Below are 17,427 nucleotides of genomic sequence, written 5' to 3' on the forward strand. Positions count from 1 at the left end.
AAAATGGTAATGGAAAATGGTCCCCTTTTAAATGAATTAAATCATACAATCTTTCAAGGCTTGGGGTGTTTCTGAGTATTCAAGAAGCAATGACATGTTCACAGTTTATTGTTCTCGCCAATCAGAAAATTACTAATCAATTGTTTCAAGTAGTGGTGGCGGGCGGGGTGTGGGGATTGGTAATTTAATAAATTGAAAACATCTAAAGCTATAAATTCCTCTACAGTATTCATATAGTATGGTCCTATGTATATATATATAGTGAACGTAACTCTACTAAGATTGTTTCAGTTGCTTTGGAAAGTAATCACATTTAATTCGCTTGTATAAATTTGCAAAATATTTTCAAACTCTAAAAAAAATAAAAAGTGGGGAACCGCCCCACCAAAAAGTTGTTTTAAAAATTACCATCCAGTATCTGACATTATGAAAGTAATCTTAATCTTATATATATGGGGTAGACTAAATTATATCACAAATAGCATGATATAACTTATATGTTCAAAGGACCTGCTTTATTTTGTACAAAATATCAAGGTTTCTGTGTTTGATAGAACAATTCTCGAAACCTGGAATGATTTCCCCTTTGGGAAGCACCAAGACTGTAATGTTTGTTGGTAGTCAATAATGCACTCTAATTTTATAACTTACAGTAGATGCCTATTATTTAGTTAACATCTGATTTCGGCAGAAATGGATAGATGATATTTGCATTGGAACATATTCATCTATGAATAATTGAATGAGGGATTGGGATTGTAGAAACATAATGAGAGATATGTAGTTCAGTAATTGATGTTTCACATACCAAATATTGCTCGTACAACTTCCCACTGGTTTGGGTATTTCTATCGAATTGTATTACTTTACATTCTTAAATCAATTGAAGACATCTTTTGGAAAACTTTTCTTGTTTATTTCAATAAATATCTTCGTAAATGAAGAGAATAGGGGGTTGGTGGATCCTTATAAAATAATTGTACCCTAATAAAATGATTGCAAAATGGACACCTCATACTATAAATTGGATTCAAAATTAATATGTCTATTTTATGAATTAAACTCGCTCAGCCTCTGAGGGTATTGTATACATTTGTATATCTATTGATATTCCATACTTTTACTTAGTATGTAATTAATACATTCACCTTTTGGAACTTCTCAAAATTTTCAACTAACAATTTAAAATTAAATGAAAAAAAAAAAAAAATAATAATAATAATTTTTTTTAATTTAAATCTCTAATAATACAAAAAAGTCCTCTTTTTCATAATTTTTTTTGAACCACCTTGCACGACCTTATGCTATTCAGTTTATATCTCTAATAATACAAAAAAGTCCTCTTTTTCATAATTTTTTTTGAACCACCTTGCACGACCTTATGCTATTCAGTTTATATAGGGTACAAAAATCTCGATTTTTCATAAGGAATTTCATAAGGAACAAGCTACCCCTATAAGACTAGGTGTAATGGGTGCTGAATGCCCTTATTGTGGTGCTTTACACTGGAGAGATGAATTATCAACAGGTAGTTCAAAATATTCCAACTGCTGTAAATAGGGTCGAATTAAATTTGCTGATTTTGAAGAACCTCCTCCATTCCTTAAACAATTATTTGAGGGTCTTTCTCCCATCGAGAAGAATTTTAGACTGAAAATCCTTTTGTTGGAATGTATAAAACTAAAATCCGTAGCGAAGATCATCAGCCGTCCTAATACGTGCATTAGCTGCATCTTCCTTTTGGTGGTGTGCCGGTTGTCATGGGTGGTGATTGGGCTCAAACTTTGGGGAAATATACTTTCTAATAAATCATCAATTGAGTTAACATGGTTTATATAATCGGGTAACTTAATTGAAAGAGGTGGTCGTGGTCATGTGGTCGATGCCTCTCTTAAGAAGTCATTCTTATGGCATTATGTTCAGGAATTGAAATTATCGCAGAATATGAGACTCGGTAGATCTTCTGAAGATGTAGCTTATGCCAATTGGTTGAGTAGAATGCCGTATGATCAGAACTTACATGGTTCAATTAAGTTACCCGATTATATAAACCAAGTTAACTCAATTGATGTTTATAATGAGAAAAAATGAGCGACTCAAAGATCTCAATGATATGTTACTTGAGAGATTACCTGGAGAATGCACAGTTTTTGAGTCAATTAATGAAGTGGATGATGGTTTAAATGGTGCTACTGATAACAGGAATTTACCTCCAGAATATTTACATGCATTGAACAATTCTTCTCTTCCCTTAGCAACTTTGAAATTGAAGAAAAACGCCCCCATTATGTTGCTCAGAAACTTGGATCCAGCTAATGGATTATGTAACGGAACAAGGATGATCATTACAGGTTTGTCCCGTCATGTTTTAGAAGCTCAAATTATTTCGGGGCGTTTTCAAGGCGAGTATAGATTGATTCCCAGAATCAAATTTATAAATGAAGATTTTGGTTTTGTTCTTTGTTTGGGTTTACAATTAACAAGTCCCAGGGGCAATCTTTAACTAGAGTTGGCTTGGATTTATCTTCAGAAGCTTTTTCTCACGGTCAATTATATGTTGCACTTTCAAGGGTTACTAAAGCCTCTAATTTGCACGTGTTTTTAGGCGAGAACAAGAGAAAGACTCAGAATGAAGTTTATCCTGAAATATTCTCACCTTAGATATTTGTTACTGTTTGTTGTCATTTTTGTTAAAGACTCAGAATGAAGTTTATCCTGAAATATTCTCACCTTAGATATTTGTTACTGTTTGTTGTCATTTTTGTTAAAGACTCAGAATGAAGTTTATCCTGAAATATTCTCACCTTAGATATTTGTTACTGTTTGTTGTCATTTTTGTTAGTGTTTATTGTTATATTAGTTATTTATTGTGTATTAATTCATTTGTTCTTATTAAATTTTTTCTTTCACTCAACAGTGAGCGGTGGGCCGCCTTTTAGGCGGCCACTTTAGCTTGTTTTTCCATACAAAAAATAGTGCAAATTCTTTGTTCCAGATCTCTATTTTCTCCCTCGCTATTTTTTTGCAACATTTTAATAAATTTATATTTTAAACCCTCAGATTCCACAAAGAAAGGTACCACTTTCATATACAATTATACTCAGTTTATCCAAACCCACATCAATTGTCATCAATCCATCAAAAGGGTCATTGCGTCTATCATTATGTTCAAAGAAAAATTGTCAACTTGAAGAAGTTTGTTAGAAAAGAAGATGAAGTCAATTTGGCTGCCAAAAAAAACCGCCACAGAAACAAAACTGAAAACATCTTCCCAACCTTCCAATACTCCAACACTACTACTCCTTTATCCACAACCAACCCCTTGCAGTTGCAGATACCCCTTTGAAGTTAATCACCAAGATTTTCCTTCCTGTCAAGAATTTAAACATTCAACAACAACCGCCAAAATCAAGAAATTTTAACCATCCTTATATTAAATCACAAAACCAGTCATAGCAATGAAGAGTTGGTGATGACATAATTTGGAGAGGGTTCGACTGAATTTTCATGGATCGGGGTAAATTCTTTCATACTTAATTAACCGTCTGACCAGCGGGTAGTTTTGTGTGATGGATTATTAATCTGATTTCTAGAGATGAAGGTTTGACTTAATCTAAGTTTGTCATCTGGGAACTTTCACATTCATTCCAAATCTACTACATTTCAACTTATATCAAAATCAAAGAAAAATCATGGAAACCGAGAGTTCTAAATCAACCATATTTTCAACCATATTTTCAACCATAGTTATATCAAATCATAAACCAATCATGGAAATTAAGAGTTAGTGATCATACAAATTGGAAAGAGTTTTGGCTGTGAATTAACCACCTGCCCCAATGGTTAGTTTTGGCATCATGGATTTTTATTCTGATTTCAAGGGAAGAAGAATTTGACCTAATCCAAGTTGGAATGAGAATGAAAAGTGTGATCAAGACTTAAATGAGGATTTCAATTTCTTTTGAACTGGACAATACCGATGGGTGGTGTTGAATTTGAATGTTGATGGTGGGTAGTTGGAGATTTGCATGTTGGTGGTGTTGAATTTGATGTTTTGGGTGATGGTGGTGGTTGAAGGTTTGATTGGCGGTGGTGTTGCATTTGAAGGCTGGTCGTGGTGGTTGAAGAGTTTGAATTTTGATGCTGTTGAATTTGAATTTTTAGTGGTGGTGGTCCGAGAATTAGAATATTGGTGGTGGCGGTTGAAGAGTTTGAATGTAGGTGGTGGTGGATGAAGATATGAATGCTGGTGGTCGTGGTTGAAAAGTTTGAATGTTGACGGTGATGGTGGTTGGAGTTTGATGCTAACGGGCAAGGCTCGATCTTTATTTTATATATTGTAATTCCAAATCGGATGATATTGGGGGGAAGGGGTTGGTTGATCTCTAAGTAAATTGATCCAGGTTGGATTTGATGGTGGTGGTGGTGGAGCTTGTAGTTCGATGGTGGCGGTGGTGGAAGTTGAATGGAGGTGGTGGAAGTAGCAGTTTGATGGTGGTGGTGGTGGTGGTGGTGGTGGTGGTGGCTGGAGTTTGATGGTGGTGAAAGTTGAATTGACATGGTGGAGGTTGGAGTTTGATGGTGGTAGTTGACGTGGAATTAGAATGTTGGTGGTGGTTGAAGTATTTGAATGTTGGTGGTAGTGGTTGAAGAGTTTGAATGTTATTGATAGGGTAAATCTTTTCATAGTGGATTAGTCATCTTTCCAATGGTTGGTTTATGGGATGGATGGTTTATGTGATTTCAAGGGAAGAGGGTTTAACTTTATCTTGGTTGGAATTAGGTTGAAGAGTGGGATTGACCAATCTGATTTGCATTCCCGTGGTTGATCTTAGTAGCATTTGGAAAGAATTTAATAGTGACTTTAACGATGGTGTTGTCATTTGTGGATAGTTTTCTTTTGAAATTCAATAAAGACGAGAGGCGTAGTCATAGACAATAGTTATACTGGATGTAATCTTTCATACTGAATTAGCCCATCAGACCAATGGCTAGTTTGGTTGATGGATTTTATTATCTGATTTCAGGGAAGAATGTTTGACTTGGTCTAAGATTGGACTTACAAAGAACAGAGTGGGATTATAGACTTTAATGTGGGTTTTTAATGTTGTTGATGGGACATTTGGGAAAGTGGGAGCAGGAGGAGGATGTTCATTTTGAAGGTGAAATTATTATCCCATATACCACCCCACAAAGGTCCATGAATGGGGCTAAGGAATAAAAGAAAGATTTTATTGTCATTGCATATTGCTGGAAATTGCACCTATTGTTTATATGTAAGGGAGAGATATTACCCAGGGGTAAAGACCGTAAGAGAGGAGCCGCATCTGGGTTGAAATAGTAGTTTACCATGGTTAAATGGCAGGGAAGTTGTATATAACTAAGCTAAGAAGTTGTGTGTGTGTGTGGGTGGGGGGGGGGGGGGCCAAGAAGGTTAAGGAACAAGTTACTGAAACTGAAGAATTAAANGGGGGGGGGGGGGGGGGGGGGGGGGGGGGGGGTGGGGGGGGGGGGGGGGGGGGTGTGGGGGGGGGGGGGGGGGGGGGGGGGGACAAGAAGGACTCTTTTGTAAGAACCCTGGAAGGACTCTTGAGGGTGAGATCCATAGAAGAACTTTTGTTCATCTGTTCCTATTCGTAGACGGGGAAATCCACAGGTATTTATCCAAATCAGGCTGGACACGGTATGATGAAGATGTGACAGACGAAGCGTGAAATCAACCTAACACAAGTGTAACGTGGTACCATTCTTAAACAGTAGACTGCACTCTATGAAGGTCCAAGCATGTAACTTGCAGTATGGGAACCTCAGTCCGGGTTACTGTCTAATGAAACAAAGGCGGAAAGGGGGGGGGCTGCAAATAAACACTCCTTACCATAAGCGTATACAACGATAAAGTTTGACTTTTGTAAATGATTTTCGTGTAACTTTTAAAGTTATCGAGATAAGGATGAAAAATTATTATTATTGGTAAAAGAAGAATAACCGAGGTAAACTATATTTAAGCCTTGGGGGGAAATGAAGGAACGTGGGATAGATGTCTAGAAATATATAACAATCATTAATCCTACATGTAAACCTTATTTAAATAGATGAGATAGATAGATATCTCCATTAGTTCTGTTATGTGTTTGAAAGATGAATAATATGTAATAGGATATTGATCACACGACATTTTGAATTAGAAAGGAGGGGGGGCGATGGTGGTAGTTTTTTTTCTTTCTCTTTGTTTTGTAATCATTGTTTCATAAAAAACAAGAAAACGGTAACAAATTTATTATTGTATATCTTTGTGTTATTTTATTATTTTTAAATACAAAGAGAAAGAGAGAAATAAATTTAATGAGGGATTTTTCATTTATGTTAAAAGCCCCACTTCGTTTGTATGAGGAAGAGATGACAGAGAGAGAGAGAGATGAGATGAATCATACATTGCTATACATTACAAAAAAAAAAATAATAATAAGCAATAATCCCTATCTAAAACAAGGCTTACTTTCTATTTAGTTTATAAGTTTTATATGAAATTGCCGTTTGTAATTGCCCATGCCCATGTGGGTGTTAATTATTTTATTTATTATTATTACTTTAAACTTATTATTATAATCCATCATAGAATGGCATGAATAAATTATTGCAGCCATTTCAAGAAGAACAAGAAGAAACAAAAAAAAAAAAGAAATTCTAAAAATAATAATAATTTTTCATTTTTTTTCATTCGCCTGATAGAAAACAAAAAAGCGACAAAGAGGGAGAAGACAAAGACAGCAGTAGTACACACATGTGTGAGTAAAACTCCAGCGCTAAGAACAATTTTGAAAAAAAAAAAAAAAAATCTTATAAATTAAATTCAACTTTCTCTCTTCTCTTTTACTTTCTATTTGTCTATTTGTCTATTCTAACTATTTATTATAAATTGTTTTTTACTATATGTTAACTATTAGTTACAAATTAAGTAGACTTGATAATATACTTATAACAACTATTACCACTACTACTGCTGTTATTAATCAATGAGTGTATTATTATTATCCTTAGTATCATTTCTCTTTTAAATACACTTTTTAAAGAAAATCACACCACTACACACAATCATCTAACAAAACAACTTTAACAACAGTTTTTACTAAACAAACAAGAGATAAGATAACAAAACATTAAACAATGTCTGATAACGAAAGCTACCGTTCTTCTGCCCTTCAAATGCCAAAGGCAGATGAATTATTACATGATCATAGACATCAACTGTCTTTACCTCCAAATTATGATTCTTCAGCAATTTCAGATGATGATGATGAAGATGAAGAAGATGAAATTGATGATAACGATGCCCAACTTCAACAATCAAAGAGAAAACCTTCTAGAAGACCTTCTAAAAGAACTCCATCTAATGTTAATCCTGATTATGCTTCAAGACAACAACGTAACTACATGCCATCCTTACGTAGGGACTTTTATCTTAAAGATGAGGAAGATACTTTATCTTCTTCTTTATCTCCAAATATGCCAATTAGAAATACTGCTACTGCTATTGGTTCAACTGTAACTAGAAGAAAATCCCATTCCGTTAATGAAACTTATCTGGATATTCCTCCTCCACCAACAACTGGGATTTTATATAAGAATTCATTAGGTCCACCTCAAACTTCCAATAAGAAATCAAAAGGTAATCATCGTAGCAATTCAAACAATTTTGAAAGTGATTTAGTTAGTCCAATGACAAAATGTAAAACTAATGATAGTGACCTTTCTAATTTTGGCGGTAAAAAAGGTAATGGTGCTGGTGAGCGTCGTCAATCAAGATCTTCTATTGATAGTGAAGCAGATTCTCATGCTTCTAGATCATCTCAAGAAACTGAAGAAGATGTTTGTTTCCCATTATTAAGAGAACATGTTAGAATTAATGGTATTGATTTTGATGAAATTGAAGAATTCATTAAAGATGAAACTGAAGAAAGAAATATGATTATGAAACAACAACAATTGATTGCTGAAAGAAATGCTCAAAGATTTAGTATTGATCATGCATTGGCAACTTCTGCATCTTCCCGTCATTCAAATGCTGCTTTAAAATATACTCCTAAAAATATTTTGAAAAAGACTCAAACTAGATTATCTCAATTTAGAACTAGGGCAACAAGTACCAATGATTTTCCATCATCAACAACAGCACCACCAACCATTAGAGCTCCATCTACTATTCATGATTCTGCATCTTCTTATGAAGAAGAATATGAATTAAAAGGTATGTCACCCCACCTTCATGAAGATGACCAATCGACAACCTCTTCAACTTTAGAGCAAGTCAAATTTGGTGGTGCTCGTATTACTGATGGTACTATTGGATCCTTACCTGATAGATTTTCTTTTTTCCATTCAAATTCAGAAGAAACGGTTCATGCCCCTGATATTCCATCACTTGTTGGTCCAGGACAATCAGTACGTGATTTATTTCAAAATGGGGAAGAAACTTGGTGGTTGGATTGTACTTGTCCCACTGATGCCGAGATGAAAATGTTGGCCAAAGCATTTGGAATTCATCCTTTAACTGCTGAAGATATTAGAATTCAAGAACGTCGTGAAAAGGTTGAATTATTTAGAAATTATTATTTTGTTTGTTTTCATACATTTGAAGGTGATAAAGAAAGTGAAGATTATTTGGAATTAATTAATGTATATATGGTTATTTTCCGGGAAGGGGTTTTATCTTTCCATTTTTCACCAATTACTCATCCGGCAAATGTTAGAAGAAGAGTTAGACAATTGAGAGAATATGTTGATGTTAGTGCTGATTGGCTTTGTTATGCCTTGATTGATGATATTACTGATGGGTTTGCTCCCGTGATTACAGGAATTGAATATGAAGCCGATGCAATTGAAGATTCGGTTTTCCTTGGTAGAAGTGTTGATTTTAGTAATATGTTGAAAAGAATTGGTGAATCAAGAAGAAAAGTTATGGCATTGATGAGATTATTAACTGGTAAAGCCGATGTTATTAAAATGTTTGCAAAACGTTGTCAAGATGAAGCTATGGATAGTAATTATCAACATCAACAACAACAACAGTTCCTTCAACAACAACAACAATTTAATCAACAACAACAACAATTCAATCAACAACAACAACACCAGCAACATCAACAACAACAGGTTTCACCTTTAGGGTCAACTGTAAACCTTCAATCGGAATATCCAATTGGTTTCAATCAAGGTGGGGTTGGTGGAGTCAGTTTTGGACCAGGCCCTGGTTCAATCCCAGCTTCAACTTCAACTCCAACCGTAGGAATTGTCCCTCCACCTACACCTATTGCAGCAACAACAGCTACAACCCCTCATCATCAACATCCAACCAATGCCCGTCCACGTGCAGATATAGCATTATATTTAGGAGATATTCAAGATCATGTGGTTACCATGTTTCAAAATTTATTAGCTTATGAAAAGATTTTTTCAAGAAGTCATTCAAATTATTTAGCTCAATTACAAGTTGAATCATTTAATCTGAATAATCGAATTACGGAAATGTTTTCCAAGGTGACTTTGATTGGTACGATGCTTGTTCCATTGAATCTTATTACTGGGTTATTTGGGATGAATGTACATGTTCCTGGTGAAGGTATTGATACTTTAGCTTGGTTTTTTGGGATTGTGGGGGTTTTGATTGCCGTGATTATTGGGTCGTTTATTTTTGCTCAATGGTGGTTGGGGAAATTGAATAATAATAATGGTGCTGAACCGGCAATGGTTAGTTCAAGAAGATCGATTAAGAGTTTGGGATTGAGAAGAAATAGAGATGCTGCGAAGTCGATTCTTAGTTATCCTAATAAATATGAATGATTGGTTTTTTATAGATAGAAGAAACAAAGCAATATAATGATTGCTTTTAAAGAAAGTAAGAGAAAGCAAGAAGTCATTTTATTGATTATGTTTCATTTTTTTATGTATTTTTAGTTTTAGTTTTTTGGTATTTATTTATAAATCTTGAAATTAATAGTTTACTTAGAATAAGTTAAAAGATTATTACTTTAGCTTCGACATCTCTTCTCCGTATATTCCTTGATCGAGATACCAGTTTTTTTATACAAGGTGATTAAAACGTTTTATATACAAGTGATTTGCCGTTTGTACGATATGTGTGAAAGTTATCAAAAAAATATATAGAACATTCCAGTTAGGGTAACAATTATAATATACGATTCTAGTCATTACTATAATCCTAATAGAATGGATGGTATCGATTATTTCTTAAATTCTTCTTCTAACTTATCCACATAAAAATAATGCATAAACTTAACTGGCTTCTTTTGACCCTGTCTATCCACATGCAATACAGGAACATCATAGCAATACTTATCATACCATTCTTGATTCTCTGGTTTCATTATATCTATGGTATTTAGATTAATCTTTTGATCTTGTAAACTAGGTAATTTAAGGGTAGTTTCAAGTATCCCCTTGGCATTGGTACATAGCATACATGTATCCTTGGTGAAAAATGTGAGATTTATTTGGGAATAGATTCTTGATTGTGAGAAGAATCGTTTGGAAATCAAATGTGCTTTTGGAAAGGACATCATTGCGTTTATTGGATAGAAAGTCAATAGGGAGCAAGTAGTGGTCCGTTAATTTCGTGTTTTTTTTTTTCAACCACCCCTAACGACGACATTTTTAGAATGTCGCCAACAATTTATGTTGTAACGTCTGTTTGACCATCAACTTTAGGAATCTTCATTTCTAAAAGGTTCTAACTTACATGGTCTATGAAAATCACAATATATAACCATTCTGATGTAATGAACTATTTTTCCAATAGCTAAGACATAATAAGAAGATAAGAAGAAAAACAATATCAAACATTCACCAAATATTATTCACATCTAATTTCAGTGAAAAATAGTCATCTAGCTTCATGGTCTTCACTTCCGTAGCCCTAGAGATGCAAAAAATGATTCTGCCCAGGATCGAACTGGGGACGTTCTGCGTGTTAAGCAGATGCCATAACCAACTAGACCACAGAACCAATTGATATTTTTGTGAAATTTACCGGGGATTTGTCAGTAGTGAAAATTTTCATGTGGACTGCATATAGGTTGATTTATTTTTACGAGCCGTTGAAAATTTTACGAGAAACAATCAATTTTTATTGTCGTTTCTTTTTAGACGACATTTCGCTTCAATTGTAAAATAAATGTCTACTTTGTAAAAAAAAAAAAAAGTAGCCCACGTACAGATGATAGCGTATAAAAACAAATCAAACCCAACTAATATAAACCTAAATTTTGCATTTTTAATTGTCAGAACATAATTGAAGATTATACCTCATAGACATAACCACACATTAAAGCTTTTTTTAAAATTGCATCTTTTAGAGATTTTCTGCAATTTATGAACGAAAAATGTAAGAAAAAAAAAAAGCGTCAAGAAGATTTGACAAATTAACCAGATATACCTCTTACAATTAAATAAGATACACTAAAAAAAAAAGCATAATAATTCATTCATGAAGTTACTAAGTTATTACTAATATTGAAAGCCAACAATAACCAATGAAGTCTTCTATCGTTAAGTTGAAGATTTCTGTTCAATTTTACTATTGTGCAATATGTAAAACGTCAACATTTTTCAACCTGACAAAACTTAAAAAGATCAAAAATTGTTTCAAAGAATCACCAAATCTCATGGGTGAAAGATATTTATTGGCATTGTTTGGATAACAAGATTCAATGTTTATTTGCTTTCTTTTCTCATAATTTATTTGCAGCCAATTGAGTTCAAAAAGTGAAAAATAATTTATCCCGTTGTACACTACCCTTTTTCTTCTTTCTAAATCTTCTTGCACCATTTATTTTTGATTCACTCTCTTTTAGTTCTAAAAAAAAATAAAAATCGAAAAAACTTCTTTAACTCAATTCTATTGGATCTTTTTAGTAAGCAACATTCTAACAAAAACACAATATCAATTAATCAATTCATCCTGTATATATATATAACCAACCAACCACCAAGACTTTTTTGATTTATTGATTGACTTTTATACCCCCTTCCATTCTTTTCCTTTGCAAAAATTTATAAGTATACCCATTTTTTAGTCCACCATTTGAAAGACAGTTTCTTAATATTATCAACTAAGAGTTGTGGTAATGTTGACATTGAAGGCTCAACTCCGAAGGGGTACAAGGTATATAATACTGTCTCATATCCATTACAGTGGAACCACTCAATCAATACGGAATTATCGTCCTACGCTGGTTGATTTCTTTACTGCATATCATCCTCAAACAATAACCTCCCCACCACCAGATATAAAATGGAAGAATTATTCACCGCCACATTTATTTCTTGGAGGAAGAAGATCACCGTCCAAATCATTTATTGAACAATATGAGGCAGAACATCCGAATCCAAGAACTGAAGAAATAAAAGAAGCTTGCTCCACACCATATTTAAAAGGTCTACGTCTCCTACAAAAAGATTCTCGAGATAGAAACCCAGAAGAGACATTGTATATTATAGAAAAGGCATTTGAAACGATACCTAATTTTGTTCCTCGGCTTGGTGAAAAGAGATTAATTGAACTTCCATATCATGCAGCATGTAAAGATATAAGAATTGAAGAGAATACTTTCCGGTCAGTTTATGATAGAATCTGGGAAATATATAAAGTAGTGAGAACAGCTCCACCATCCCCGTTATATTTCAGACGACGCATATGGCTTTGTTATCATGCGAATCAAGTGAATGTTCTCGAGGATTTAATAAAAGACCATTTATATGAATTGGATCCTGCATCAATAGCTTATGCAGTATCTTCATATATTGTACAACATAGGATTCAAGAAGCTAAGATTTTATTTCAACGAGCAATTATAAGTACTAATTACAATTTACCAGAAGTGCTTTTCCGGACAATATTATTTGAAATGATATCTCATCAATCCCTTTTTGAAAACCTACAATATATATTAAATGTTTGGATCAATTCACCTAGATGTGAACCATTGAGTGCCAAATCATGGGCCATGTTGTTAAGAGAATATTATAAATACGGAACTCCACTTGAACTTTCGGAAATAAAACGGCTTATAAAGAAACTGGGATATTCTGACCATTATTTGATACTATCTGCTTCGTATGAATGGGAAGTTATTAGACCAAGAAGGCCGTTTTCACTTACGGCGGAAATTACCAAGGATGATTTGGATAACATTGAATCATTTGCCCCTACTGAAATAAAAGATCTTGAAGAATTTTATATAACCTGGATGTATTTTTTCAGTAGAAAAATGGATATGAATCTGATACAATATATTTTAAAACAAGTTAAAAGTAAAATAGGCAAAATAGAGCCAATATTTTTCGAAATGGTGATGGATTATTTTAGTAGAATTGGAAATTTCCGGGATTTGAAAGATTTCTTACAAGCTACCATGCCATTGTTCCCTTATCGAACAAGATATCTTCGACCTATTTTACTTTCTATGGCAAAGGATTATCCGAAACATGCTGAACAATTTTCTAAAGAATTAAAGGGCTTAGTAGTTGAATCGAGTTCAAGAGAATCGATGAAGGAACTACTTAATATTTCTTCGTATAATAGCCGATATCACGTTGAACGTAGTTATAACAAAAGAAATTTGGATGCTGATAGATATCATAAAAAGTTCTGGAGAAGGATAATTTGGAATGGGAAAGTGGATCATAAAGAATTTATGGACCAGGTTAAATTTAGAGTTCATACTGGGTTTATTTTTTTGGTAAGTGAAGGATTCCGACCTAATTATCAACTTTTTCATGAAACAATTCCTTTTTGTACTGAAGAACAATGTATGATTATTAATGATTTATTAAGAAAATGTCGTCTTGATAATGAACAAAATATGACTAATTTAGAATTGAAAATCTTATATAAAAACCGAAACAATATTGGAAAAGAAGGATTCCGAACATATTTTAATGAACATAAAGATCGATTAACTGTAAGACAGATTTTTTCATTTTGGCTGCAATTAACTGAACTTCATATGCATAAAGAAGCAGAATATTTACTTGATTCAATTGAAGAATTCGATTTAAATGATAGTGTTCAAATTTTAAGATTTTATCGAAGAATGCTTACATATCTTTATACTCAACAATATGATAAAATGGAACAAGCCATGGAAAACTTTCCAATTGATACCATTACTATAAAACCAATTCTACCACAATTACTTACGAAAATTTCTCATGAATTAAAATCTGCAGAAACTCGGAGATATCATAATAAAGAAAGACTTTTGCAAATAAAAAATCAATTCACCAGTTTTTTTAAAGAAGTTAATGATCGTTTGAATGAAGATGATGTAAATATACCTAAAGAGATTGTTGAATTTGTTAAACTTTTACGAAATTGGAAGGCTAATAACTAGGTAAATAAAATTGAGGAAAGAATAACAAATAATGATATAATAAACACCTGTATAAATATGATAGTAAAATAAAATACTAAAACCAGTAACTATAGAGAGTTTAATATATTTTGGGGGAGGGTCCAACGTAATTAGAAGTATAAATAATAATAAGCCCATAAATATCTTTCTCTTTTACCATTGATTAGAGTGGTGTGGGGTGATTAAAATGTGTAATCAATATTCATTCTTTGAACATTCCAACTGGGATTGGGATGATATTGTATGATGAAAATTTATAAACATATAGTTAAAGGAATATATTGACTAAGACTTTTTAGCATCCTGATCTTACAATCAAATTATTTTATGATTTAAGTTTTACAATTGAATGTTCAATATGTACTGAAGTTCTTTGTAAACCAGTAACTATAAGATGTGGCCATTCCTTTTGTTATAATTGTATTTCCAAATGGTTTAGAACTGAGTTAATTTGTCCATATTGTCGAACTATAGTTACAAATGCACCAATCTTAAATTATACCTTGAATGAAATTGTTGATAATTTTTTTGAATTTTTATCTGATCATACTGTTGATGATGAAGAAAGACGTCGATTGATATTGAGTAGAAGAGAGCGATTTATTGCGTTTGATAATGCATTAGAATTGAATGGGTTATTTGGAAACCTATTTATTCATTTGAAAGATTAGCCACCAACTAATAGGAGTTTAATATTTAATATGAAGTAAATTATTAATTATGGCTGCAAAATGCATCATAATAATAATACAGACAAATAAAACCTCCAGGAGAAAAAGTTTGTATGATACAATACTAATTTGATTTCTTCTTTATGAGAAATGGCCCTACTAAATGACAGTATAGTTCGTATTTAATAATCATATTATACAATAATATATAGGAGATTCATCAAAAGACCCAGATACTTGGGAAGTTTGTAGATTTCTAACGCAATTCCGTAAACTGTGAATATATTAAAGGTATGGTGATCTCTTAATTCATTACGTAGTCCCTTTCTCTAATAGTTAGACGGGGACATTTGAATCAAAGGAATCCAGCATTTTATATTCAATCCTAATCTGGTTGACTTGAAGAATCTTCTTTGTTAGTACACATTGATTTTCAATTGGTAGCGTTTTCATTGTTAGTACACATTGATTTTCAATTGGTAGCGTTTTCATTGTGTTTATTAATTTTCTGTTTCACACTTGTCTATCTATCGGTTGGGCAGTGAATAAAAATAAATTAAATTTACAAAAAATAAAAACCAATCCCATCTCTTATCCATAAATTGTTGATCGTCTACAAAAATATATTCAACTTATCATGGGAGAACACGTCGATGGAATTAAAGTATGGCAGGATATGGTATGTCGAAATCATATACTCTTTGTTTTTGTTTCTTAAGAAAGAAACAAAGATGGAAATAAGTGGCAAAATGGAGTTTTACTAACTACCTTTCTTGAAAGGACCATGCCTTGACTAGTTCATTACTTGCAAAAATATATAATACTATGGAATGTACAATCTGTTCCGAAATAATGGTTGTACCTGTAACCGCAGAATGTGGTCATTCATATTGTTATGCGTGTGTTCATCAATGGTTTAAAACAAAAATGAATTGTCCTTCTTGTAGACATGAGATACAACATAAACCAAAATTGAATGTTCAACTTCAAGAAATATCGAAAGGGATACTAGATTTATTGATAGAAACTAATCAACAAGATACTAAACAACATGAATATCTTGTGAAACATAAAGAAGATGCCGAAAAAGGTTATAAACATGATATAAAACATAAACAACTTTTTGGGAATTTATTCAATACTACATTAACAATAATCGACGATTCTGATGGAGTTGCTCGATGTGGAAATTGTCATTGGGAAGCTCATGGAACTATATGTCAACATTGTGGTACTCGTTTTCGAATCCCACGACATTCAGAAGTATTTGAAGATGAAGATGAAGAGGATTTTGAAGATGCATCTAATGCTGATCTTGAGATTAATGCTTATGATTCAGACGATAGTTTTATAGATAGCCGAAGTATTGGCGATATAAATACCGAGGAATTGCTTAGGAGTAGTGGAATAACCAATGATATTCTATCAAGCGATGACGAAAATGATTTACACGAAGTAAGGACATCATCTTACATCCATGACGATTGGAATGGGTTTGAAAGTGCCGAATCTGATGTTGAAAGGGAAGTAATTGAATTGAGTGGAGAAGATGATGATGAATTCTATGATTCGGACGATGTACGTGATGCATTGGATCAATTCTATGGAGATAGGCGCGAGGGGAATCCACATTTTCAATCGGATGATTCAGATGACTCTGAGATCTTGGTGGGTCGATCTCGTGCAATGGTTATAGATGACGATGATGATAGTGACAATGATGCTAACCATCAAAGGTTTGAGGGTGGAAGAAATCAAGAAGATCAAGAAGAACGAACTCAAGCTACCCACTATGAAATTTTAGATCTGGATGAAAGTCAGGATGATGATCAAAATGACCTACATAGTCAGAATGCTCAGTATGAGAGTTTGGATGATGATCAAAATGGGGCCGGGTGTGAGCCAGACAATCATTATGATGGGGTAGATCTGGATAATGACATGCAGGAGCATACATATGAAGGAGATGAATATCACGATCCACAAGATAGTTTTGAAGAAGCCGCTCAAGATGATGACTATGATCAAGGTGATGACTATGATCGCGATGACTATGGGCAAGATGATGGGTATGGTCAAGGTGATGACTATGATCAAGGCGATGACTATGGGCAAGATGATGATTATGGCCAAGGCGATGACGATTACGGTCAAGATGACGATGGTTATTATTAGATTGTGAGTATTCTTGTGTATTTGTAGGTTTTTAAATATTTAGTAGAGAAATGAAAATGTATTATTATTATTATTATTATATGGGGTAAGGAGTCGTGTAAAAATGTTCAAATACATCCAACCAATAAAATTAAGTAGGAAAAAAAAAGACA

The 17,427-nt window shown here is 33.3% G+C and overlaps 6 protein-coding genes across 6 annotated transcripts; 5 read left to right on the plus strand and 1 right to left on the minus strand. All coding sequences in view use genetic code 12, as the record gives it.

Moving 5' to 3' along the window:
• Positions 1–1,944: 1,944 nt before the first annotated feature.
• On the plus strand, positions 1,945–2,503 carry J8A68_004596 (uncharacterized protein; the record flags this gene model as incomplete). Its single annotated transcript, XM_049408573.1, has 2 exons — positions 1,945–2,003; positions 2,083–2,503. The coding sequence occupies 2 exons, from the start codon at positions 1,945–1,947 to the stop codon at positions 2,501–2,503; spliced, it is 480 nt and encodes a 159-aa protein (XP_049262109.1).
• Positions 2,504–7,164: 4,661 nt separating this feature from the next.
• On the plus strand, positions 7,165–9,837 carry ALR1 (Mg(2+) transporter; the record flags this gene model as incomplete). The annotated part of the gene is made up of 1 exon (XM_049408574.1): positions 7,165–9,837. One exon carries the CDS (start codon positions 7,165–7,167, stop codon positions 9,835–9,837), a length of 2,673 nt encoding a protein of 890 aa, XP_049262110.1.
• A 401-nt stretch (positions 9,838–10,238) lies between these two features.
• On the minus strand, positions 10,239–10,577 carry J8A68_004598 (uncharacterized protein; the record flags this gene model as incomplete). The annotated part of the gene is made up of 1 exon (XM_049408575.1): positions 10,239–10,577. The coding sequence occupies one exon, from the start codon at positions 10,575–10,577 to the stop codon at positions 10,239–10,241; it is 339 nt and encodes a 112-aa protein (XP_049262111.1).
• A 1,563-nt stretch (positions 10,578–12,140) lies between these two features.
• J8A68_004599 (uncharacterized protein) lies at positions 12,141–14,408 on the plus strand (the record flags this gene model as incomplete). Its single annotated transcript, XM_049408576.1, has 1 exon — positions 12,141–14,408. One exon carries the CDS (start codon positions 12,141–12,143, stop codon positions 14,406–14,408), a length of 2,268 nt encoding a protein of 755 aa, XP_049262112.1.
• A 208-nt stretch (positions 14,409–14,616) lies between these two features.
• J8A68_004600 (PSH1) lies at positions 14,617–15,100 on the plus strand (the record flags this gene model as incomplete). The annotated part of the gene is made up of 2 exons (XM_049408577.1): positions 14,617–14,670; positions 14,729–15,100. The coding sequence occupies 2 exons, from the start codon at positions 14,617–14,619 to the stop codon at positions 15,098–15,100; spliced, it is 426 nt and encodes a 141-aa protein (XP_049262113.1).
• Positions 15,101–15,737: 637 nt separating this feature from the next.
• On the plus strand, positions 15,738–17,275 carry J8A68_004601 (uncharacterized protein; the record flags this gene model as incomplete). The annotated part of the gene is made up of 2 exons (XM_049408578.1): positions 15,738–15,779; positions 16,055–17,275. 2 exons carry the CDS (start codon positions 15,738–15,740, stop codon positions 17,273–17,275), a joined length of 1,263 nt encoding a protein of 420 aa, XP_049262114.1.
• Between the last annotated feature and the right edge of the window lie 152 nt (positions 17,276–17,427).

The sequence above is a fragment of the Hemisphaericaspora subhashii genome, assembly GCF_019202705.1.
Source record: "Hemisphaericaspora subhashii strain CBS 10753 chromosome Unknown scaffold126, whole genome shotgun sequence".
Lineage (NCBI taxonomy): Eukaryota > Fungi > Ascomycota > Pichiomycetes > Serinales > Debaryomycetaceae > Hemisphaericaspora > Hemisphaericaspora subhashii.